The 24,792-nt window shown below is 28.2% G+C and overlaps 2 protein-coding genes across 13 annotated transcripts in view; one reads left to right on the top strand and one right to left on the bottom strand.

The window, feature by feature from the left end:
• Window positions 1-1,629: 1,629 nt before the first annotated feature.
• On the top strand, window positions 1,630-23,558 carry PIG-X (Phosphatidylinositol glycan anchor biosynthesis class X). Of its 8 annotated transcripts, none has more exons than XR_012756189.1 (6): window positions 1,630-1,829; window positions 2,248-2,389; window positions 6,045-6,161; window positions 7,828-8,024; window positions 17,575-17,710; window positions 22,872-23,558. XR_012756189.1 is itself a non-coding variant. In XM_075364458.1 (5 exons), exons 1-4 carry the CDS (start codon window positions 1,693-1,695, stop codon window positions 7,990-7,992), a joined length of 870 nt encoding a protein of 289 aa, XP_075220573.1. In that variant the 5' UTR covers window positions 1,630-1,692; the 3' UTR covers window positions 7,993-8,024; window positions 22,872-23,527. The 8 variants fall into 8 exon arrangements, 5 of the variants coding, with proteins under 5 accessions (XP_075220573.1, XP_075220571.1, XP_075220572.1 ...); XR_012756188.1 differs by having other exon boundaries at window positions 6,045-6,470; window positions 22,792-23,530; XR_012756187.1 differs by having other exon boundaries at window positions 6,045-6,470; window positions 22,872-23,527.
• LOC142323984 (putative inorganic phosphate cotransporter) overlaps window positions 9,221-24,792 on the bottom strand; it is a 65,281-nt gene continuing 49,709 nt past the window's right edge. For all 5 annotated transcript variants that reach the window (XM_075364453.1, XM_075364448.1, XM_075364451.1 and 2 more), the window contains 5 exons: window positions 19,907-20,056; window positions 16,938-17,070; window positions 15,280-15,527; window positions 13,379-13,514; window positions 9,221-9,429 (listed from right to left, as the gene is read on the bottom strand). In XM_075364453.1, the coding sequence (XP_075220568.1) occupies window positions 9,395-9,429; window positions 13,379-13,514; window positions 15,280-15,527; window positions 16,938-17,070; window positions 19,907-20,056 (702 nt within the window). In that variant the 3' untranslated portion in view covers window positions 9,221-9,394. The remainder of the gene's footprint in view (window positions 9,430-13,378; window positions 13,515-15,279; window positions 15,528-16,937; window positions 17,071-19,906; window positions 20,057-24,792) is intronic.

Genomic DNA, 24,792 nt, shown 5'->3' on the forward strand with positions numbered 1-24,792 from the left:
ATTAACAAATTTTTCACCTGTGGAACCTACTTTGCTTAATTTTATAAATGGATCAAAAAGCTATTTCACTTGTGCCAGCACTACAGTCTGTTAGGATAAATTTTGGTGAATATTTATCAAATCCCATGCAGCCAAGTAAGAATTGTGAGTTTCAGTAAATTATACATTAACAGTTTTCTTTAATAAGTCAAATTTTTGTTTATATTACAGATGTTTATCCCAAACCTGAACACACAAGTTTAATCATTTCCACATCAGTAGCTGCTTTAAAATTAACATCAATTTATTTTCTCTCGGTCACTTCAGGTACAGATTAACCTCTTGTTGCTTTTGCTACATGCAAAATTGCAACTCATTTTGGGAGTAGTTATGTCAAAGGTATCCAGCATAACTTGAGAAACTATTCAAACACATCTTTGAAATTACATAGCAAGACAGATACTTTCAACATCTAACAGCATTTGTCCTCCCTATTTATATGTTCAATAAAAAAATCAATTGGTTCTGTTATAAACAAAATCAGTGTGGCTGTATAACTCTATCATCTAATAGTATACATAAAATTACTACACTATGATAAACAGGAAATAATGGAAAACATCACCAATGGGAATAATATCCATGGTGTTAGCACCATACAATTACTTGATAAGTACATTTCAATGGCTTTATTCATAATATAGTCGTGACAGATACAACCCATCCAAAGTATGAGTTCTTGAATTTGTAAAGTAACAATAGGGAATTATCTTTAGATATAGATTTGAGAAGTTGATAAAAATTAACAGTCTGATATTTTGATGATCATTAATACATGCTATACTTTTATATCAAGGCATAGATCAGAGAACCTTTACATGGTATATGCTGGACCTGCATTTTGTACAGCGTTTTTATAAAAAAAAATCTCCTTTGTTACCATAATTACTGATTTTCATTAGAAATGGATAACTTTATTGAATGCTTTACTGGTTGCAAAAAAGAAGTATTTTTTTTATCTGTGTTATGTTTGAAAAAGCTGAAGTATTGTTCTAACTGCAGACAATTTTTTTTTCTAAAACTACATTGAAGGTTTGCATAGTTTTTTTTTCAATAAAAGTACTATGAATAATTTTTTTTTAAATAATATAAAAAGTAAATAAAACTGGTCTAAAATTTTATGGATTATATATAACAATTAACAGGACCCCTCATGACAGTTCTCAAATTATTATAAGTCTAGTCAATGCCACTGCAAGATAATTTTGATTACTTTTATGCCATAACAGTATAAATTTTGACAATGGAAAATTCAGTTCACAGAACAGCATGAAGAAATGAGGTTATATTAACGTAAAGTAATTACAATTTATATTTTAAATACCTAGAAATACAATTGGAAGGTTTTAAGTTTGTAATTAATTTTAAGGAATGCTTCTAAATTGGGTACTGCTCTTCTTATATAAATATTTAAGTATACTAATAAGTGTCTACAAAAGTTTCTGGTGTTTATCTTTATTAACTATACAAATAATTCATTAAACTTAAATATTACTGTAGCGAAAATCATTGAAATGAAAATAGTGTGATAGATTTCATTGGTAAGAGGGTTTTAAATTATGCGGTATTGTTTATGTAGATAAAATTATAGGTTATGTTGAAGTGATGGGTGTTTCGTAACCCGGTAAATTCTATGCGTGAAAATAATTTGCAATGACACTTATTTATTTTACTGACTATTATTTGCGTATTTTTATTATTTATTTATTTATGATAGGAAACGTTTTTAGTTCAAAAAGGGATTGTCAAGTCTTTATGCATTGTGAAATCGAAAACGACAGTTTTCATAGGTTAGTATTATTATAAGTACTTGTAACGAATTTAATTACACTTTTTAATCGCCAAAAGTACCTCTTGAATTATTCAGTGGTCAGTAGTGATAGAAATCACTAGTTTACGAATTGTATTTATAAAATATTCATTTTTAGCTATTTCATAAAGCAAAGAATTTTTGTTAAGTTGTAATGTAGTTATGTTTGTGGAAGATATGCAGCATATTCCATAAAAGTACAAGAAGTTTTTCAAGTGAAAGACCAAGAACAAGCAGAATTGATGTTAATATAATGGGTAAAAAGGGGGTTTAGTTGAGACAACTGTTGGTGGGTGTGATTCACATGTTCATCGGCCTGATGATAATGAAGTTAGGTATTTTAATTATAGTTTTTATTCATCTGATAATGTAACATTAAAGTTTTGTTATAATTTCAGATTATTGGTTATATCTGTTGAAATTCATAAAACAAATATTTCATGGTTTTATGATTTATGCAGTTTGGCCATCCATCAAACATTGCCCAGTGGTGCATATGTTGATCCTGAACAGTTGAATGAATTATCACATTTAGGAAAGGTAAGTAAATATATATATTTTTAATCAGTTAATGTTATTTTAATGTATGGCTGTTCAGATGTATGAATCACAGATGTGTTCTGTATTTTCATAGACTGCAAACAGGTGGACATGTGAAGGTTTAAAAAAAAATTCTTGTCATAGAATATGTAGATTTTAAGCAGAATGCCTTTGTTATGTGCAATGAGATTGGATAAAATTGTATTCATTTTTTAAAAAATTTATGTAACATAGAACTTGGTTTGTCATAGCTTTGTTTATCATGGATCTAAAGTTTGGACGGCCAGAAATTTGGAAGAAAAATACTTAGATAGTTTTGAAATATATTTGTGTGTAAAAATGGAGAAATTACCAGAGGCTAAATGAGAAATAAGTAAATATGAAGAATAGGAGAGGAACAGGATTTTGAGAAGTTGAAAAGGAAGCGGAAAACATCTTTTTTGGGGCATATCTATTGTAGAAATGTGTCCGGTGATGGATCATAGTGGGAAAAATTGAAGAGAAAGGAAGAATAAGTATTTGGATGCTTGCAGATATATAGAGAGAAGAAATATTGAAAACCAAGAATGGATATTCAGTAAAATATGTAGAAAGAAAAATTTACCAGTGACGAATAGAACTCGCATTTTAAAATACAGTATGGGCAGATATTGACATCAATATGTTATTTTGGTAGATGCAATTAATTCCAACCAAAAGAAAGAACAATCCTTAATCCAACTATTACAATTTTTTCACTGTTGACTAGAACTTTATTTTGCTACTGTCACTGTTTTTTCTTTTTTCGTAAAGATTAATTTTTGAAATTGAATTCTAAAATAAAGGTCTTATCCAGTTTTGATAAATTCCAAAATGTTATTTTTTCGTCTAGTATTAATTTTTTGTTGTTTTTAGTGCCTGTAGTCATTTTCTTTTTTCAATGGATTAAAAAGTTGAAAATTACTTGAAGCCAAATCAGGACTATGGATGAATAGTTGAACAACTTAAAACCATGATCTCAAAGGTAAAGTAATGTTTGAAAGAGGCCAAGTGTTTGTCCATGTCACATGTACCTGATTATCAAGTTCAGTGCATACAGTAGCTCACAATAGCTTTCACTGTTTATTTTTCACATTTAGGTGTGACAAAACCCAAAGTAGACTTTCCATGTCTCATGGCATTGTCATTATAAACTTTGCTATAAAAATTTATTGTGAGAGTTGATAGGAAATGTTAAACTTTGATGCTTACTTTAGAGTCTAGATTGGTGGTGCTTATCACACCAGTAATATTAATAAATAATAATTCTCTTCATATTCATGACATGCTTTTTTGAAATTGTAAATGATTTTATTGCTGGATTTCTTTCTCTTCTGTGGATACCATTAGCACAGTCTTATTGAAAAATGAATGACTAATGTTTGAAAATTTAGTGTCATGGATTAGATTAAATGTACTTATAATTTCATCAGTTTTGGCTTGCTATCAGCTTTTGTTATTTCAACTAACAACTTTGTGATATTGACATTGGTTTTTGAAGTGGAAGCCAAGCTATCAGAATACTGTTCAGTGCTGCAAGAAATCCGGCAATTTTTTAAATCTGTTACCTCTTATTGTAATTTATTTACTTAGATCTTGTTTATATTTACAAAAATAGCAATATAACAACTAGCTGTTTTATTGTGCAAAATTCACTTTTCTAAATTTAAAACTTGTAATAACATGCTTGTGCTTCTTCTTTGCTGCAGATAGCATATCACTTATTATGAATTAACATGGTAACATAACAGTAAAGTAAACAAGGAATTGCTACTTTAAGTGCTCACATATTCTGTAAATTTTTATGATTAATATGTTAGAAGTCAGTGTTGCCAACCTCTGAATCAGAAAAACTATATCCCTCCTTAATTTTTAAATTTTCTTTATAAAATAAAAGTTAGATTTAGAATGAATGAATATAATACTGGCTCAAATTATTCATGCTTGTTTTAGTTCATTAATCTTGCATGATTAAATTTTAACATGTTACTAGATGTCAGTGTGTGTATTAGACACCACTTTTACCTTTCGTACAGTTGATTAGGTATATTGACCAGCCAAAGAAAGTTAAATATTTCATTCCAATGCTTTCTAATTTTATCTGGGCCAACTTTCAGATGGAATGGTGTATATAAAAACTTAAATAATTGTTATATTAAGGTTGGTGTTAGAATTACTATACCAAGTTATATATTTAACTAGCCCATCTACCATATTAAATAACAGAAAGAAACTATTGTTATTGCCCCTCCTGGACAGTTTCTAATTGTTTTGAGTTTAAATTTATTTAAAACTATTAAAGCCTTTGTTACAAAATTATGTATTTATGTTTACATCTGTTTTATATGCTGTTTTATATGTAAAAAACAAATTGGGATTGGTGTATATGGAAGAATTAAACATCATGAATTTTTTGTATTTATATAAAAAAAAAAAATATTCCACATACAAACTTCAAGTTTATGTGGCGATATGATCAAGCAAAAAAAAGATATGATCCAACATTTCATTTGAGATAACTACTGAGAATGTGTTAAAATCTTCTTTTTTTTCAAAAAAGTGTCTCCATCCCCAAATATCTTTTTATTATTCTCTAAGTAGCAGTAGAATCCTGAGAAAGATGGTAAACTACTCTTGATCTATTCTGATGTATAGATTACCATTTTTCATCAGTCACCCCTTTTCCTTATCTTTCATCCCTTTTCTCTGTTATGGTAGCAGGTGTGGTACTGTTAGGTTCTCTAAGCTGTGTGTCCTAGGACTGGAAAAGCATCCTTAATATTTGGTAGAAGAGCTGCCTTTGGGACTGGCTTAGGGATTTTCCCTCCTGACTGGAAACTTTACAGGAAGTCTAATGGCTGAAGTGCCTATCGGATAAAGCCTCCTAATCCTGTCCAAAAGTATTGGTACCCTAATGAAATTATAGCTATTTTGTTATTTTTTTGTTCTGATTTTGTAGTTTGTAAAACTGTGCCTGATTTAAATTCAAAACTTACCAGATAAAAAATTCTAATACTAGATATGATGCAGGTCAGTAGTACTGAAATCATATTAATTTTTCTAGCTATTGTTCCAACTGATTGACTTACAATTATTATAACTTTTTATTGGTTTAACAAATCAGTATGTTTTTTTATAGTTATCTTTTGAAAATAAAATAAGTAAAGTTTGTCAGGGTAAAATAAACATTCAGCTTCAGTGAGAAAGGTGTTGAGTTTTAAAACACATATAAATTCTAGTAAAGTTCTAAAACATTGTTTTCTATTAACTTTTTGTACTGCTTAATAATTTTTAAATTTTTTTACCTATGTTTCTTACCAATTTATCAACTGTCATACCTCTTTTAATATGAGATTTTCTCCATATCAAAAATTCTATTCCTAAAACTTCTACAATTCCTACTCATAGATCATTGCAACATTATAAACTCTCTGTAGCATGATGAGTCAAAATAATGCAAATTGGCTGTCTAGTTCTTATTATTGTCTTGCTTGACTCACTGTCAGTGAGTACTGCCGGGAAAATTATATTTTTATCAGTTAAAGTGAATATTTAGTTATTTAAATGTAAAACGATATTGCATTAATTCATAATTTTATTTTCTATAAATTAAAATATTTGATTTGAATTGTTTCAGGTATCAAACAGTGTTTATTATTTAAATAATACAGTAGTAGATGTGGAAGCTAGTGAAGAAAGTTCAGTTCCAATTAATGTTATTATATATAACAGTGATACTTTGAATAATGTAAAAGTTAGTTCTTCAACTAATACTAACATTCTACAATATAAATTTATATTACCAATACATTTACGTTATCATGCGCCAAACTTCAGTGGTGGTTATCGTAATGTTTTAATACCCTATCCAAAAGTTTTACTTCGGTGTCCGGTTGATAGTGATCTTAATAATATCATATCAGAACCTTATCATTGTACTAAACATTTTCATGATAAACTTCCATGTAATCCTCCCATGGATATCAAAACCAAAGAACTCATATGTAACGATTGGCGTACATTAGTTTATTTTGATGTTAATTCCAGTTTCTTTGAAAATAATGTAAGTAAGTAAACAGTTCGTTTAGTATTTTAATTCAACATAAATTTTTGACTGATTTTGATGCATTTTTGTTTTTGTTAACCTTTTGATATTAGCATATTTACTATTGTACCTCATTGTGTATTACTTTTTTAATTTTAATCTTTTATTGAATAGCATAATGAAACATAATAATGATTTCTTTTCAAATTAATTAAACATTTTCTACTGAAGAAATTTCAGAACTACTTAGCATTGCCTTCTTCAATGGAGTTACTGTTATCTCTGTTGTTAATTTTACTTACCTTCCAAAAGTTTAGTAAACTCCATTAGTATGCAATCAAATAATATTTTGATCTAAAAAATATGTTGTTTTTGTCAAATTTAAGAGCAAACTAAATTTGACCAAAAAAATTTATCAAATGAATAAACATAACATAAACTAATATATTATAAGATTAAATAATAAAGCATTTTCTTAAGCTTTTTGTGACAATAACTACATTAAAGAAGATGCAGTAATTACCTGTAAAAGTTGGTTTTCCTTTCAAAGTTGCAATTTCCTTTAATTTGTAAGTTGATTATTATTTTTAATAATCTTGATCTATGTTTTTACGAATAGTTTTCTTTTACTAAAGTAACTAAGATAATTCTGGATGCTTTATTGTACTGTAATTTTTGGCATGCGAGGATTTAAGGTAAAAAAAATCTGGATAACTCATGTGCCAGAACTAAATTAAAAATATTTGATTTTTGGATTATTCAATACAATTCTGCTGTTGATTTTAATTAATACTTCTTTCTGACTGGGTAACCTTTGCTTGTAAAAAGAGCTGAGGTACAATCATGAGATAAACAAGGTTTATAGCTGCCTAGAATTCTGATATATTTTACATTTTAATTTTCTAAAGCCATGATTACAACAATCCTTATGTTTGAATCACAGATTTCCACCTATGTGCAACTTTATCAATATATAAAATCTGTTAAGCATCAGTTCATGAGATATATACAGCATTCAGAATGGGTATACCTATGTTAATTTTAAAATATATATTTTAAATAAGGTATTGTTAATAATGTTGTTAATCTTTATGTATTTTTGTACAAAGTTATATCTATTTTTTGAATAGCAAAGATGAATTCCAATTTATCTGCACTTATATTTTCTCTCTGTTATAACAAATGTGAATTTTTTACATTGCAAACATTAAATTGTAATGTATGAGTAGATTATCAGTTAATCTATTTTTTTGCTATATAATTGAATTAAATTTTTTTTTCTAGATATATGAGTTGTCACCTTTAAATTAAACTGTACAGAATTATGAATTTTTTAGTTAATAGATAAGTTAATAATTTTTATTATTTTTTTCAGATAATATCAACTCAAATAGGAGAGAAAAAATCTGTTGAAGAAATGATACTTACAATACCAGTTGGTGACTTAAACCATTTATTAATGGTACAGTTTGTAACACTTTTTGTTGCTGACTTTGGAGCTATTTATGTCTTATATTGTCTGTATAAAATTATTGATTAATTACATTACATTTCTAAAAAAATATATTTAAGGTAAGCATATTTTTTTATTGCTTTGTTTCTTTTTATAATTATTTTTTAATATTTTATCTGGCATATTGGTTTCTTGATAAATTATTCCTTATAAACGTACAGAAACATTTAATATTTACTGCTCACAGGGGCTACATTCTGTGGAAATGAAAAAAAAATCAATATGGCAAGACCTATGTTGGGAATTGAAAATAAGACCAACATCTAAAAGCCAGCATGGTATACCAGTTGGTCATCTAGTTTTAAACCTCATGTAAATTCTGCTTTTATATCATCATTGCATTCAAAATTCTTTGCATTTTAAAGAAACTTTGTATTTAATAAAAACTATGTTTTGAATGATTTTAAACTGTTTAAAAATAGCTGTATTCATTTTTTTGAGTTCTTTAAACATTTTGTACATGATGCTATTAAAATTTCAATCTCCTGTTTGAACTTAATGCTTCATTCCATGTATCTTAACACTACAAGTTTGTTTTATAACTCGGTTACTGAATAGCAATTTTAATCAGTGACTTAATAACTGATTTAACTGCATAATATTGTCATCTTTGGAAGTTAAATTCATTTGATTATTGCATAATCAGTTTCTTTGTCTTATTAGTTTGACTGCTTGTAATTCCTCTCTTCTGTGATTCATCCATTGATTTTGAGGTTTATTAATGAATCAACTGTTAGCTCCAATATTCTATATTAACATGAACAGTATTTTGACATAATTTTTTAGTAGTTTTTGTAATTGATTTTGTAATTGATGTTGTAATGGACTATAAAGCTTCTGGTAAATTGCTCATAACAAATATTAAATAATATAATTCAGTTACATAGAAAAATTCTTTTAAGTTGTAAATCTCATTTTGTAGCATAAATTTGAAAAAAAAAAATCATTATTATTTATAAAAGACCCCTGATAGTGGAGATCTTCCAATTATGAGTGATTGTTGAGATAAAAATTAATAAATTATTAAAGATTTAATCATTTAATTATTGAGTGTGGTTAAGAATCATATCTTATAATCAATTTCAATTTTTTTTTCTGGATTAGTACCAATTAATAAATTGTTGAGAATATAGTAACTCAACTTTGAGTTTAGAAAAAAAACTTTTTTTATTTTATTCATCTGTAGGAATATTTAATCAAATTACATTGACAATGGTATTTATGTATCAGTGATGAAAATAATAATATAAAAATATTAGTGTATAATATTATTTTACATTTATTGCATTTAAAAAATACTGATACAGTAAAATACAATACATTAATGCCATTTTTTGGAAATAAAAATTTATATATGTTCTCATTGATTAATGATCTTAAGTTAAATCTGTTTTATAAAAGTGTGCAATATATCTTTTTTATATGTATTTCAGTGGTTTGCTTCAATGTTGTCTTCTGTCAAATCTGTTCAAAAAAAAAAAAATGAAGTTAAATAATGATTAATTTAGTAAATGTAGAGTATTTTTTTTTTTTTAGCAGGAATCTTTAAATGAAAAGTTTGAATTTAACTGAGTCAGCGTACTTTTATTAAGCCTCCAGAACCACTGTAAGGTATTACTTCAGAGGATGATATGTTTGAATGTAAAGTTTAGTCTTGTACAGTTTCAGGTCAGCCATTCCTGAGATTTGTGGTTAATTGAAACCCAACCACTAAAGACCACTGGTATCCAGGATCTAGTATTTGAATCCATATAAAAGTATCTGCCTTTACTAGGGTTTGAATCTTAGAACTCTTGACTTCGAAATCAGCTTATTTGCGATGACGAGTTAGCTCTAGACCAGTTCAGAGGGCTGTACTTTTATTCCTATTCTCTTTTTATAAAATAACTTTTTAATAGTTTTGGGTGTATTTTCATATAAAAATATATAATGGATAGTTTTATATTTAATTAGCCAAGTTATGTTTTATGATTTATTTATATAATCATATTAAGCTTCACAACAGTTGTGCATGAACCTTTTTTTTTAGCTTGAGAAAAATACCATGTATGGCTAGGATGATTTGAACCTTGAACCTTCCAGTTGAAAGTTAGAAATGCTAACGGGTTTGAAAGCTTAGTTAACAGGTACTGGTTCATTATCCAGTAGATAGATTATATTAGATTTTATGAGGAACAGGAGGCCTAGCTTTAGTCTGTGATATCTTTGCTGCTAGTTTGGATTTATGGTACCCTTAAATAGGAAATGGAGCCTTTGAACAATTTCACAGAAGTTCATTACCCTACTGAACTCCGATAAAGAAGCAGCTATTCTACCAGGTATTTGAAAGTGCTGGCATGATGCACAGATGGAAGTAAGACAGTAATGGATCCCATTCCAATGATATATTCAAGGAAGAAAAATAAAGAATAAGAAAAGGGGAAGCAAGATGAGAGGGTCAACTCAAAGAGGAACTATCTTCTGAAGGGTTTATTGTCTTAACAATGTTGTTAACTAGTTTAGTGTCTTAAAAAGGGTTACAGGGCCTTTGTAACCATATACAGTATAATTGAAGCAAAATTTTCAATACAGATTTCTACTTTTTCATTTTTATAAGTTCTTGAGACTCCTTGCAAAAAATTAAAATTAGATATGGAAAATGCAACTGTATGAAAATTTATTGTGAACGAATTGATCATAAGTTAAATTACTTGTTATATACTACTAACTAATAATGTGAAAACATTTTTGTGTTTGAAAAACACATTTTGACTTTTAAGTAAGGTGTAATCGATTAAAATATCTTTTAAATGGTTCATGAATAAGAAAAAATTTTTTTAAGAAATGGATTTTAGTTTCTGTCTCAGAAACTATTTTGAATGAAATCTATTGCTTATGATTTTTACAGTAACTTTTCTTGAAAAAGCTGTATTAACTCTCAAGTCAGTCTCCTGATTACGGTTGCTTCTTGCCATATTCCACAAGCACACCTGAATTACATTTTACATTGTAAATATTTTTTTTTTTTAAATATACTTTTTAACTATAAAGAGCATTAATATATTTAAAGAGAATGTAATAATTCATGATGAGAAGTATACATTTTTAAAGTATACATATTAGATTATCATGATTTTAATTAAAAAAGAAAATTAAATGCAGTTTGACTATTTAAAACTGTAAAGCTAATTACTTCTTTCGTTTCAAGATTAATTAATAAGTCAAACAAAATATGATGAAAAAAATTGTTTAGTCTCATTATTTTAAGTGACTTTATTTTGAAAATTACTTATTAATCAATAATATAAAATCACTTTAGTTCTATTTTGTCTGTGTGGTTTATTTTCTAACATATTTTTAGTAGCCAGTAAGTAACTGTAATTATGAGGGTTGTTCAGTATTTAAGAGATAAATAACTATAAAAAAAAATGTTATTTATTAATTTTAATTATTATTAGTTGCCAATCTCTGTAGCAGAGTGGTAGCATCTCGGCTTTTCATTAGGGAGACTAATGTTTGAATCCTGGTCAGGCATGGAATTTTTCATATACTACAAAATTCCATTTCAGATTCCCACATACAAGCTTTCAAAGTTTCTGTAGTGAATAAATGAATTGATTCATCAATGACAATTAAATTAACATTATTTTTCAATGTAATCTCTTGGTACATTTAGGCACTTGTCACACCTATCTGTGAGCTTTCTTATTCTAGTAGTAAATAACTGTTCATGATAATGTCTGGGCCATTCTTGTACTGTATTTTTGACATGCTCATTGTTTCTGGCCAGGTGCCATATAAAAACTCATTGAGGGCCAAACAAAAAACGTTTTGATGGTGCAAGATCAGGACTGTAAGTTGGATGTGGCAATACCTCTCAACCTAACATTTGAGTAGCTCTTGTGTCTTTTGAGCAGTGTGGTTATGGGCATTATTATTTGGAACTATTACATCTTTTGAGAGAGAACCAGGATGTTTCCTCCTTACTGTGGGCTTCACTTAATTTTGTTATTATATTACTATACTATTCACTATTATTTATATGTTATTCTTCCAAATAATTGTAACAAGTTGAGCATTTATGGTCCCAAAACACTGTTAACATCACATTACCTGTTGATACATAGATTATGAATTTTTACTTGAATGTTTAAATTCTATACTGTGAAGTTTGGATTCTAGCTTAAAATGATGAATCCAAGTTTCATCACAAGTTATTATACAGTATAAAACAGCAGTACCTCTTCTATGAAAAATGGTTGTTTAAGTTCTATACAAATGTAATTCAGGTGTCTTTGTGATTTTGAATTGACTGTCTTGGAACCTATCTGGAAAATTTTTGCAGTAACTCAGCTTATCGTAGATAATGAAATGGACAGTGCTACAAATTTCAGCAGTTATCCAAATATTTATTCATCTGCCCTTGCAAATAATATCATTAATGTGATTTTGCAAAATGTTAATAAAAACTTCCACTGGTCTGCTTCTACAATGAAAATCGGTGACATTTGTTCTATCCGATTTAAACTGTTTAATCCACTTATAAAAGTGGAAATTTTGATTCACTTTTTATTGTACTTTTTTAACATCAGAAAATGATCTTTAGTCAGTTTTATACCAAAAAATAAAAATCTTATTGCAGCACGCTGTTCTTCCACAGTACATGTTTCAAGCAGAGCCAGCATTTTGAAATAAACAAAAAAGGCTATAGTAATGGAAGTTCTTTTCAAGCACCGAATACTTTCTGTCAGGGAATGCATACTTGAATAGTGGTCTCTTTAATTATTAATAAATATATGATAGATTTTTTGGATGCAAGTCGTAGAAGTACATAATTAACACCTGCATCTACATTTGTTAATTCTTCTAACATTCTGAATGCTACTGCATGGCCTAAATTTCTGTAGTACTGGTATCCATTTCTGCAGAAGGGCTAAAATACATTTTCAGGGAGAAAATATGAAAAAATAAAAAAAAAACCTTTCCAAGAGCGATAGAATTTTACTATAAAATTTTAAAATAACCTAGTTGAACTATCAGCGAATATCTATAGGTGTCAGATCTTATCTGTTACCCAAAGAGGATCTATTTAAATTCTGAGAAACGTTTCCCAGAATTTATTCTTTCTTAATTTTTATCTTTGAAATTTGGTTCTTAAATACATTCTAAGCATGTAAATTGCAAAGATTCATCTAGAGAAACTTAGAAGTCTCATTAAGTATTTACCCAAACATAAAAGTATTAGTATTGAAATGATATGTTGAAATACAGAAAAACATAGAAGTATTTGAAAGTTAAATGCTATTCATTTTGTTCATTTGGTTGATACATCTATTTTTAATTCAATTACTTTTTTGAGCTATGTTTATTATTCTGTACTTAGTATGTCATACTGATAAGTCTTATTTTATCCATTTTAGAATTTAATTATTACCTGTTTGGTTTTGTTGATTTGGTGGTCCATTCCATTTCTGTACGGTTCCAGATCCAAATATTGTAAATATTATACTTCCTGCTATATACAGACAGGATGACATAAAGAATACAATTCGCCAATCATTGATATTGGTCTGAAATAGAATAAAATTTTATGTCAAGAGTTTTACAATAGAAGGTCTGTTTTATTTTATTCAGATTTCAAATATAAATTTGTTAATAGAAAACAAATACACATCAATACTAGTAATCTGAATAGCATAAAGTCTGTTTTAAATGTAAAAAGTGTAAGTCTGTTTCACAATAGGTTAGTGATTTTTTTTTTTCAATAATGAAGTCATTACAATCAATTAAATCATAATAAAAAGTTATCTCAAAAATTAAAGGATGCAATCCAATATATATATATATATATATATATATATATATATGTAACAAACATAGCCACAACTAAATAAAATAAAAATGGAATTCAATTGCTATAAACGTAATCTGTAATGTTCTGTATCATTTACAAAATGATACTGAAGTTAATATATGGCATTACATTAAAACACAAGTATGTAATCTATTATTGATTGATTGATTAGGAATAGAAAGCCTGAATTTACTAAGTAGACAGTTTAGCCATTAGTTAGTTTTTTTGCAGTATCCTATGAAGCAGAATGTAGGTAAAGAATGTAGAATGTAGGAAATAGAATGTAGGTAAATATTTACAAGTATACAATAATTAATTACCATTAAATTTTTACTAATTAATACACAACTGAAATAAAATTCTAATCGAAATGAAAAAAACTTTCTTATTGAGATTTTTATTATACTAAAATAAATTGTAGAACTTTTGTCATTGAGTGAATATTTCCTTTCATTTTTTCCTTAACTAAATTTAAACAGACAGAAGTTTATGTAGATGCAAAATTTTTATTTGTTTTGATACGTTAACTACCTTCTCTGTTCTTTTTGAAACTGTAGCTGGAACAGAATTTAATATGATGGTATTTCATTATCTGCGTAGTCAATATACTTCTTTCTGTTTAGCCTCTGGTACCACTGAAAGGTATTACTTCAGAGGATGATATGTATGATTGTAAATGAAGTGTAGTCTTGTACAGTTTCAGGTCAACCATTCTTGAGATGTGTGGTTAATTGGAACCCAACCACCAAAGAACACTGGCATTCACGATCTAGTGTTGTAAGATAATTGCATCATTATGTTAAATACTTTACTTCTTTATTGGCTTCTTGGTTAGAAATTTTTGTCTGTTACCACATTATTAATAATTTCACTGTCTGTCACCAGTTGAGCATCATTTTTATATTTTTCCAATCTTCTGTTTCTTTAGAATCTAATTTACAATCTTGATGGATTTCATTAACTATTATTGATTAAGTATTCACTTTTTTTTTATTATGTTTGCAATCTTTATCCTACATCAGTTGTTACATTTTCCAACCAGTCTTTCAGCTGTTGCCAGGTCTGGTGTGTGTGTGTGTGTGTGTGTGTGTGCGTGTGTATGTACAATGCAATGTTAATTAACACATATGCAGTTTACCATATATTTATAATGTAGTTGGCTAATTTTCATTCATGACAGCATTCAGTATTTTTTAGAAAAATAAAGAAAGAATTTCTCATTTTGTGTAGCACTGTTAATAACATAACTTTAATTAAAATTTAATTAATTGTGGTTTTTCACTGAATATTTTATACATTCAGTTTTTTGTTGTATTTGTTTGATATTAAATTTTTGTTGTTATTCTGTATCATACAGTTGCTGAGTTATTTTCCTTGATTTTGTGCCTGTTGAAAATTTATTTTTTTTACTATATGTTTTGTGCTTGTTTATTAAATGATTAACATATAAAAATTATATTAAATGAATGTCTTCAACTTACCTCATCTTCAACCATAAAACCTGCAAATAATGGTGCTAATATAGAAGTGATGTTGGCTGCACCGTTACTTATCCCCATCAATACGCATGAAAAATTTGGTGATATGTCTAAATGATTTATGTTAAATCCAAACAATATACAGGAATTTAACATTGTTGTTATTGAATACGTAAATATTGCCATTTCATGTGATACATATTGCCCTATATATGGCAATGATATTAGAATCAGACCGCTCACAGTTTGACCTGAAAATAGCCACTGTTCAGTTATATATTTCATGTATTACTGTTTTTATATTATTATATTTACTTAAAGTTTGCTATATGTAATATGAGGGTCATTTAGTAATTAAAGAGACAAAAAACTGTAGAAAGATTATACTTATTCAGTGACTGTGAAACCAACACTACTTTTCAATACAATTCTTGGCTAGATTTAGGCACTTGTCCCATCCTTGTGTGAGCTCTCTCATTCCAGTAGTAAAAAATTGTTTGCCTCCTTGTCTGAGCCATTCTTATATTGGATGCTTGATCGTTTCATTGTTGCTGAACTTTGTATTGTGTAAAAATCTTTGAGAGGACCAAAAAAAAAAATTTGATGTGAGTGATTTGGTGCGACATCAAGACTGTAAGGTGGATATGACCACACCTCAAGATCCAGTTTTTGAATAGCTTCCCATGTCTTTTGAGCAGGTAGAGGATGGGTGTTAGCATGCAGAAAATTACACACTAAGAGAGAACCAGAACATTTCCTTCTTATTGCAGGTTTCATTTTATTTCCCAGCATGTCACAACAGTTCTCAGTATTATTTGTCATTGTTCTTCCAATTAATAAATTAGGTAAAGTCTCAAAACACCATTAGCATTACCTACTGATGGATAGGTTTTTAATTTTTTCTTGACAGTCAAACTTGGATGCTTAAATTCCATACTCTGATATTTGGATTTCAGCTAAAAATGATGTATCCGCGTTTCATCACAAATTATTATGTAATCTAAAAAGCCATTACCTTTTGCTAAAAATTGTCATTTAAGTTCCATAAAAACGTGAATTTGGGTGTCTGTGATTTTGAGTTGTCTGTCTTGGAATATACTTTGAACATATTTGCAGTTATTTCGCTTATCATAGATAATTGGATGGACAGTGTCGTTACTCACATTACAAATGTCAGCAATTTCCTAAATTTTTATACAGTTGCTCTTGCAGATAAGATCATTAATGTAATATTATAAAGCATCAGTCAAAACTTCCATCCATCTTTGCTACAATGAAGACTGATGACACTTGTTCTGCCCAATTTAAACTGTAAAAGTAAACATAAAAGTATCTAATAGCAATCTTTCAGTGCCACACTGAACTTTATTGTGCTGTTTGGCCAACCTACACAATCCTTCTGCTGAAGCAGTAAACATAGTCTATGTGTTTCTTTTCTTTTTTAAATTTTTTTTCTTTTAAAAAAAAAAATATATATATATAAAATATATTTTAATTAACCTGATAAATAAAAAATCACAGGAAAAATAAGCAAAGGTAAAGATCAGTAAATTGTATTTGTATAATATAATTAGTAATGTAAATTATTTATTTTCTCTATATTCTGTTTTTTTTTTTTATCATGGTACGTATAAATTAAATATATATAAATAGTCATTTACCTATATTATTCCAGAATTTTCTTGAAAATTCTACGGACATATAATTTTTTCTTATTAATCTATCTGCTAAATATGATAAAGGGAATGAAGCAATCCACAATAAGAAATAAGGAATTGATGAAAGTTCTCCATCCTGAAAATTTATACAAGAAAAAAAATTAATTTTTGTTAATAAAATTTTTGAGTTCTATGTTTGCATTATTTACTTATATTGCAGTGTTTGTAAGTTTTTTAATAATAAAATAAATAGTTGTGAACTGAAAAAGGTAGATTTTCAATGTATATATATATTTGTAAATATAGTATCAAATTCATTTTGTGGTCCATTCTCCAAATATTTTAATATCATTAAAATAACAAACTGACTGCATTTTTTTATTCGTGTAGCATTTGATCAGTAAATGAAAATAAAGGAAACGTTTGTATGATTTCCAGTGGTGTTTTTTAAAAAAATGGCAATAAAAGAAGGCTGGTTTTTCATAATTGAGTCAAAATAAAATAATTTTAAAAAATAAAAAATAAATCATGAAGTCAAAGAAGAGAAAATTTTATATAAGTAGTTTGTCTTTGTTGTTTTTCTATCGAGTGTCCTAAATGAAATTGTGTACCAATGTTTATAAACATTCTCTATTTACAGGAAAAACACAATATTGACACCGTTTGCTTCCAGGATACCTAAACATGTTGAAACTAATGTATGAAAATACATGCTGAAGCAGCAAAGGAGTAATTTCATTTACAGATTCAGTTATATTATTTTTCAGTTCATCCAGGTATTAGAATTGTTCTTGTAAACAGATCCTTTCATCATTATTCATTAAAAAAATTTTAATGAATAATGATGAAAGGATCTATTTACAATCTGTAATTATAAGATCTAGAGATTTCAGTGGCCAGATTTACTTTGAAATGAGCTTATCTCTGAAAACTTCACACAGCAAATTTAATGAAACATCGATGAGCAAAATCGCTCCATTTTGTAGAATGTACCCTCCAGCATTTCTTCCTCATTTACGAGGCATGTTTTTAAAGTAAGTCAGTTTTGAATTTACCACTTATATTTTAATTATGTAGGCCATGATAATAGTTTACTTAATATTTGGATTTTAAGTTATTTCTGCTCATAATTTAGATGTCGGGAATTATGCAAATTAGCCAACCAGGGTTGGAATCAATTGATTTTATACCTGGGATAGTTTTTTCTTTAATTTTTTTTTTATAAACTCAGATCTGCTTTTAGAAATATTTTGCTGCAGAGGGTTATTATTCAGAGGGTAATTAGATGTAAAAAATTAGGTGACGATTACAAATATTTTCAGTAAATTAGGTGAAAATAAAAAAAAATATATATATTTCATCATATCTACAATTCTGACCATGCAACTAACAATTTAGATCAATGTATCTAACACAATTGCAATGAATAATTTTACCATAAATTTAGAGAAAATGATAGGGTAATATATACAAATTTAAACTGACAATAAGTTTTAAGTTACTGTTTATAATTAACACAAGTATGAGGTTTTGTGCTAACCAGCTGACCTAAGCTTGTAAATGACAAAGTAGATTCTTAATTTTCTTTTTTTTTTACTTTTATATTGAGTACAATTATCTACCTTTCTTAGGTTTGTTATAATTAAATTCAATTCTGCTGAGCAATATTACATTTTTAAATATTTTTCCCACATTTGACAAAGTATGAGGTAACTTTAACTATACAGTCATTCAAAATTGTGTGACTAGATATCTAGGTTTGATTTGCTTCTCTCTAATTTTCTCCATTGTTAAATCTAGTGATTTATTTTAGTAAGAAAAGTACAATGTGCAACAAAATTAGATGCTTCAACTTTTTTTTTAAAGTTAAAAAAATTCACAAGATACAATTTTCTAGTTGTATTTCTTGTGTCTACTTTCTGTAGAAACAGCTGTCTTTCAAAAACAGTATTTCCTCTACAAATATTATAAAAGTGATTGATGATGATGATGATGAAGTTCAGCCAACTAATAGAATTATACAAAATTATCATTCATGTTTATGATGTAGTATAGATTATGCTAACCTGTCAATTGAAAATTGGAATAGAAAATTTTGATTTATTTTTCTTTATTTCAGTGATAAATTTATGAAAAATATTATTTTAATACTTGTTAAAATAATATTTTAATAAGCAACTACTCAGCGACTACTAATGGAAACCATTATATCTTGATGCATTTCATAATTGAAAAATTTTTTCCCTAAAATTACTAGAAATTATAGGCTATAACCAGTACAATTTTAAGTAATTACCATTCAGTTTAAGAATAGTGTGAGATTAAATTAATTAAAATTTAGAAATGAACTGACATTTGCCTGTTTATTTCTGTTAAAAATAAAAATATTTTGTTCTGGTCGATACACACGTGGTCATGCATGCGCACAATCCCACGCACACCATATCAGTCAGGGGAAAAAAAGAATTCTCCCGTTGCCTGAATGGGTCAATCTTTTTAAATAATAAAAAGGTACAGATTGAAAATTTTAATAAAAGCCTCTTTGGTGTCAGAACACTGAATGTTTATGTATTTTTTAAGTGTATTCATGTTTTGTGCCCTAGTAAAATAAATTATATTGCAATTTTTTTTAAATTATTTTTTTAATATAATTTATTTGCTATTAATTATCAGAAAAATTTAATTTTAATTAACTACACCTCTTCCTGTTCAGTATTATGCAGATTTTCATAAAAAGCTATTTTAATAAATTAAACTGTATTTTATTTTTGAACAAACATTAGTGCAAAACTAATGTTAAGATTTTAATTATGTATGAAAGAGAGATTTAAATTTTTACTTAGAAAAAATAATTAATTTGAATCGCTTATTAACTATTAAAACCTCAATAATATCAAGTAAATGAACAGTTTAAATGAACAGACAATATCTTATTTATTCTATAAGCTATTTTTCTAAAATGATTAACTTACTGATGCAATATCAAAATCAAGTGCGCTGTTGAAGAAAGTTGGTATCTCAGTTAATAATGTCCACATTCCCCAATTTTGACCCATATGAGCAAAAACTATTGCCCATACAGATTTACTTGTTAGTATAGATTTCCAAGGTATTGGCATTTTCTGAAAATTAAATATTTTTAATTATTTATTATTTTTTATTATTTTTTTATTGTTACTTTTTATTAGTAAAGCCGTTAATAAGTACATTTACAGGTAGAGAATATTCATTTGCTAGGAATCGTACAATACATGAAACAATAAAACTTGATTTAAGCTAATATATTTGTAATTTAGTAAATTGCCAATATTTCCTCCACAGCCATTAATTTTTGGTTTATGGCCTTAACAATGACCAAATTAGATCAATGTTAAATGCAGTTATTGAGACAAGCTAAAAACTTTTTTTCTATTTTTAGACCATCTTACATCTTCTTCATGGAAACCTATATTTCATTGCAATGCAATTTTTCAACTATGGTCTTACTGTTTAATGAAAATTGCATCAATTTCCAATGTTTTCCTGAAATTCATTGGCATGAATTCAGTGATATAACACTTTTAAGGCTATATAATAATTTTGTATACAGTTTGTATAGTTGTACAGTTTGCTACATAATGAAAAATATGTTAATTGGTCAAATTTTGCATGTTGAGGGTTTTGCAGAGCTTTACATTTCATGATGGCTTCTAACAAAAAAAACACAATTTAGCATCAGAAAATTCCAGAGAATGCATTTATGTTGCCTATTTTTTGCTTGATATCTCCAGACTGGATGAAATAAAGCAAGATGATTTCTATGTATAAGGCATTGATGCTATTTAATTCTGGTCAGTTAGTCAGGAAGCCAAGAGATCAGACTGTATTGGTCTCATATTTCAAAGTTTTTCCCAAAGGTTAGCTAAATTTTTTTCTCATAATTTTACGTTCTTTAGGTAGGTAAGATAATTTCTGATGGTGTCCTTAACTTAAACACCCATAAAGGAATGGGGGACAAAACTTTACCTTTCTGGATTCAACGACACATTATTATATAATTAGATGATTTCCTTAAATTAGTTTGTTATTTTAGTTTTATCTGTTTAATTATATTCAGGGATGAGAGATATAAGCCTAATTTTTCTATTTTTTTTTTATCAGTTATTGTTTTGCTTGATATCTTCAGAATGAACCAACAGATTTTACAACATTTTGTAAAATTACTTCTGTATTTATGTCACTGATGTCATTTAATTTTAGTTACAGTTTGTCAAGGGGGTAGGAAGTTATGGTCACCATGGATCCCGTAACTTCACCAGGAAAGTTATGGAACTCTTTGCCAGCTTTTTTTTTTTTACTATCATTCACTGAAACTTAGAACACATTAATAATTACCTGCAAGTTATTAGTTGTAGAAAGTAACTTTGTTATTATGGAATTGCTTATCAGTAAGACTGTATACCTTAGAAAATGATTATTTCAAACCTTTATATAGTACCTAGTATTGTAAAATTAAGCAGGCAGGCACTTTGAAATTTCTACTAGTGATTCTTTCCGTTTTTAATGTGTAATAAATAATAATAATAATAACAGAGCATAGAACTGAAATACAACAGAATTTTAATAAATTCTTTGTAGAATAGGCAGTAATTTATACTGCATTATTTATTTCTTAGCCATAGGATAAGAGAAGAAAAAACCAATCAATGATTATTAGTTTATAGTTTAATGAGACTTGCTGTTTTTCATAACAGTGTTTATTAGAATGAAGCAGATGGTTTATTTAGATTTAGATTCATTTAGCATGTTTGTATGTAAAGTGCACATACCACATTTTAATCTAATGGATTTTCAATATCATCATCTCCAGTTGCCATTTTGCTGTTGGGTCTCAATTTTGCTGTTGGGTGTGACAGTTCATGGATGTAACAAACTACAGTATACTTTTTACATGAATAAGGGATGCAGATGCCTAAGGGTGACAAATCAAGAAAACTGCATTAGATATTTTGAGACTTGATATACAGCAAAACTTGACATCCAAAAAAGTACATGCTTCTTGAATATTGTGAACCTCTCCTTTCTTTCAAGTTCATAAAAAAATCATTAGTGTTAGTAAGTCCATTCAGAAAGTGAAAGAAATATAATTCTGTTTTGCAAAGACAATTTTGTAATACTTTCTGAAACTAATTTCAACTACAGTAGTATGTATTTTGGTGAAAAGCTTACTAAGAAAATTTCAGGTTTACTAGAAAATGAGAGAAATAGTAGTAATTTCCTGTTTTCTTCACAGAGCTACAGATATTATTGTATATGTCAGTATGCTAACACCATCAAAAAGGCAGTGATTTGTAACCCTAAAAATGACAACTTTACTCTTCACCATTTGGATTAGCCATATAGTAAACATAATTATTTTTAAAGTGGCTTTAAATAGGTCCTTTTTTATTATCTAAAGTGTTGTACATACATTACAGCCACAAGAAAAACTGGTACAAACAGTGTGAAGTAAAGGAGATGATGAGATGCGATAAAACAAAAAATTAACTTGAAATTAATCTGTGTTGAGTTCATTAATAGATCAAAAATTTGTAAAGCTGTGAAATATAGCCAAAATGAACGAAGCAAAAGGCAATGAAGAGTGAATGTTGAGGAAGCAAAAGAGATTAATAAATTAAATGAAAGAAATGTAAGATCATACATTAGAAAGAGATTATTTGGGCAAAGGAAGTACTAGCTGAACTCAGATTGCACTAGTTTGAAAGGTAAATTAAATTGTTTGCTGTCTAATAATGAATAACTTAAAATTTCATAGAAAAGAATAAAACAGGAAATTTTAGTCTTATTTTTTTTTATTTATTTTGTTACATGTCTCCAGTTTCCCTACTGAATTAAAGCAACTATAAACATAATGATTGACATAGAGAGTGGTTTGTTAATTTGTTGCTTTACTTCCAGATCTGTGGTAATCGATGTAAAGGAAACAGTTTCACTTCTGACTTATCCTAGAAAGCTTGGCATAAGATGCTTGGAATTGGCTAGTATTTCATATCAGGATCCTTACTAGCACCTAACTGTTATGGGATTTAACATTCATAATTGTTTGCAGAAATTAATGTTTCATTGTTTTTTTTGTTTTTTTTTTTTTAATTTAATTTATTTAAATACAAAGAAAGAGCTGTGCTGATTGGTCATTGACCACACTTCACAAATTATTATTGATTTAAGTATTATTTCTCTAAATCCTTTATTTTTGTATTGATGTTATTGATAATTTATATTATTATTGCTGTTGTTATAATAGCTGTGAATATAATAAAATTATAGTGGGATAGGTAAATAAAATAAACAACTGAAGCTTCATAATGGATTTCTATTGGTAAATAAATAACTAGAGAACAATACTTGAAGAGTGAATGAAATCATTTACAGTTTATGTATTTAAATCTGTAGGTGGTATTTAATTTGATAAATGTAAAGTAAAATGGGGAAAGTATTCCCCATTTTTGTTTATGGTAATGTTGATGTAATTCATGTATATATACACTATACACATATTATGATTACTGTGTATAAAATATTATTAATTGTCTATAAAATGTTAACTTTTTTTATTGGCGTGATACACATTTCCTTTTCCTTCAGTTTTATGCTGTTTTATAATTATTTATTAATGTATAGTTTAATCCTCTTTACTGAATTAATTTACTTTTACATTTGGATTATCCAGATCAATCTGTTATTAGAATATTCAAAAAACTTGCATTATTTATTTCTTACAACATTTTTCAGAAACTCATTTCTTTAATAATTATGGTCTAATTTTTTAATTTCACATGGTCTAATTTTGCTATTCTATGCAGTAAGCAGTTCCGAGCTGGGTGATGGAGTGGGGGGTTAATGTTTGGTATGTTAGACAGGGGGGAACCAACTTGGTTAGCTCCTTCACTCTGTCCTGTTGTCAAAACAGCCATGAATGAGCAAGAGCTTCTGTCATCTGTTGCACAACTTGTAATCATAAAGTTTTTAACTAATGAAGGCGTTAAACCCGCAAAACTTTTAACTCATATAAAGGTACGGGTTGGGGATGCCACTGTTCCAGAACCAAATGTATAAGTGGGTCAGACAATTTATGGGCAGTATTGAAAATGAAAGTCATGATTGATGCCCAAAGTCAAGTCTCACAACTGACAACATCCATGCTGTTTTGAGAGCTTATCAAAGGTGACTACTGGTTTACTGTTGAAGAAATCACATCAGAAGTGGGTATCAAGTATGGGAGTGCTCAATCCATTGTCACTGATCATCTTGGCTTTAGAAAAATTAGTGCTTGATGGGTTCCGAGGTTGTTGACTGATAATCAAAAACAGGTCAGGTTGGAGATCTGTGCGGGACTTTTGAATTGTTTTCAGCAAGAAGGGGATGATTTTTTGAGGTGCATCATCACATGTGATGAAACATGGGTCCATCATTACACTCTGGAGTCAAAAATGACTCTGGTGAGTAAGGAGTGGCAAAGTAAGGATGAGAAAAATGACTGGTAAGTAGTGGCAAAGTAAGGATGAGGGTTGCTCAGTGAAGGCCAAAACCCATTTGTCAGCTGGAAAAGCTCTTGCAACAATTTTTTTTGTCTCAAGGGGAGTTTTAATCATTGACTTTCTTCACAATCAACAAATAGTGAATGCTGCTTACTATTGCCAGCTGCTACAGTCAACAAAAGCCGCCTACCAAAAAAAAAAGATGGGATATGCCCATCAGAGATGTCATTCTTCTCCATGACAACGCCAGGCCTCACACTGATTTTGACAAGGGATAAATTGGAAAAATGCAGTGGGAAACCCTTAACAACCCTGTCCAGATTTGTCTCCCCTATGACTAT

This window comes from Lycorma delicatula, chromosome 4 (assembly GCF_047948215.1).
Source record: "Lycorma delicatula isolate Av1 chromosome 4, ASM4794821v1, whole genome shotgun sequence".
NCBI lineage: Eukaryota > Metazoa > Arthropoda > Insecta > Hemiptera > Fulgoridae > Lycorma > Lycorma delicatula.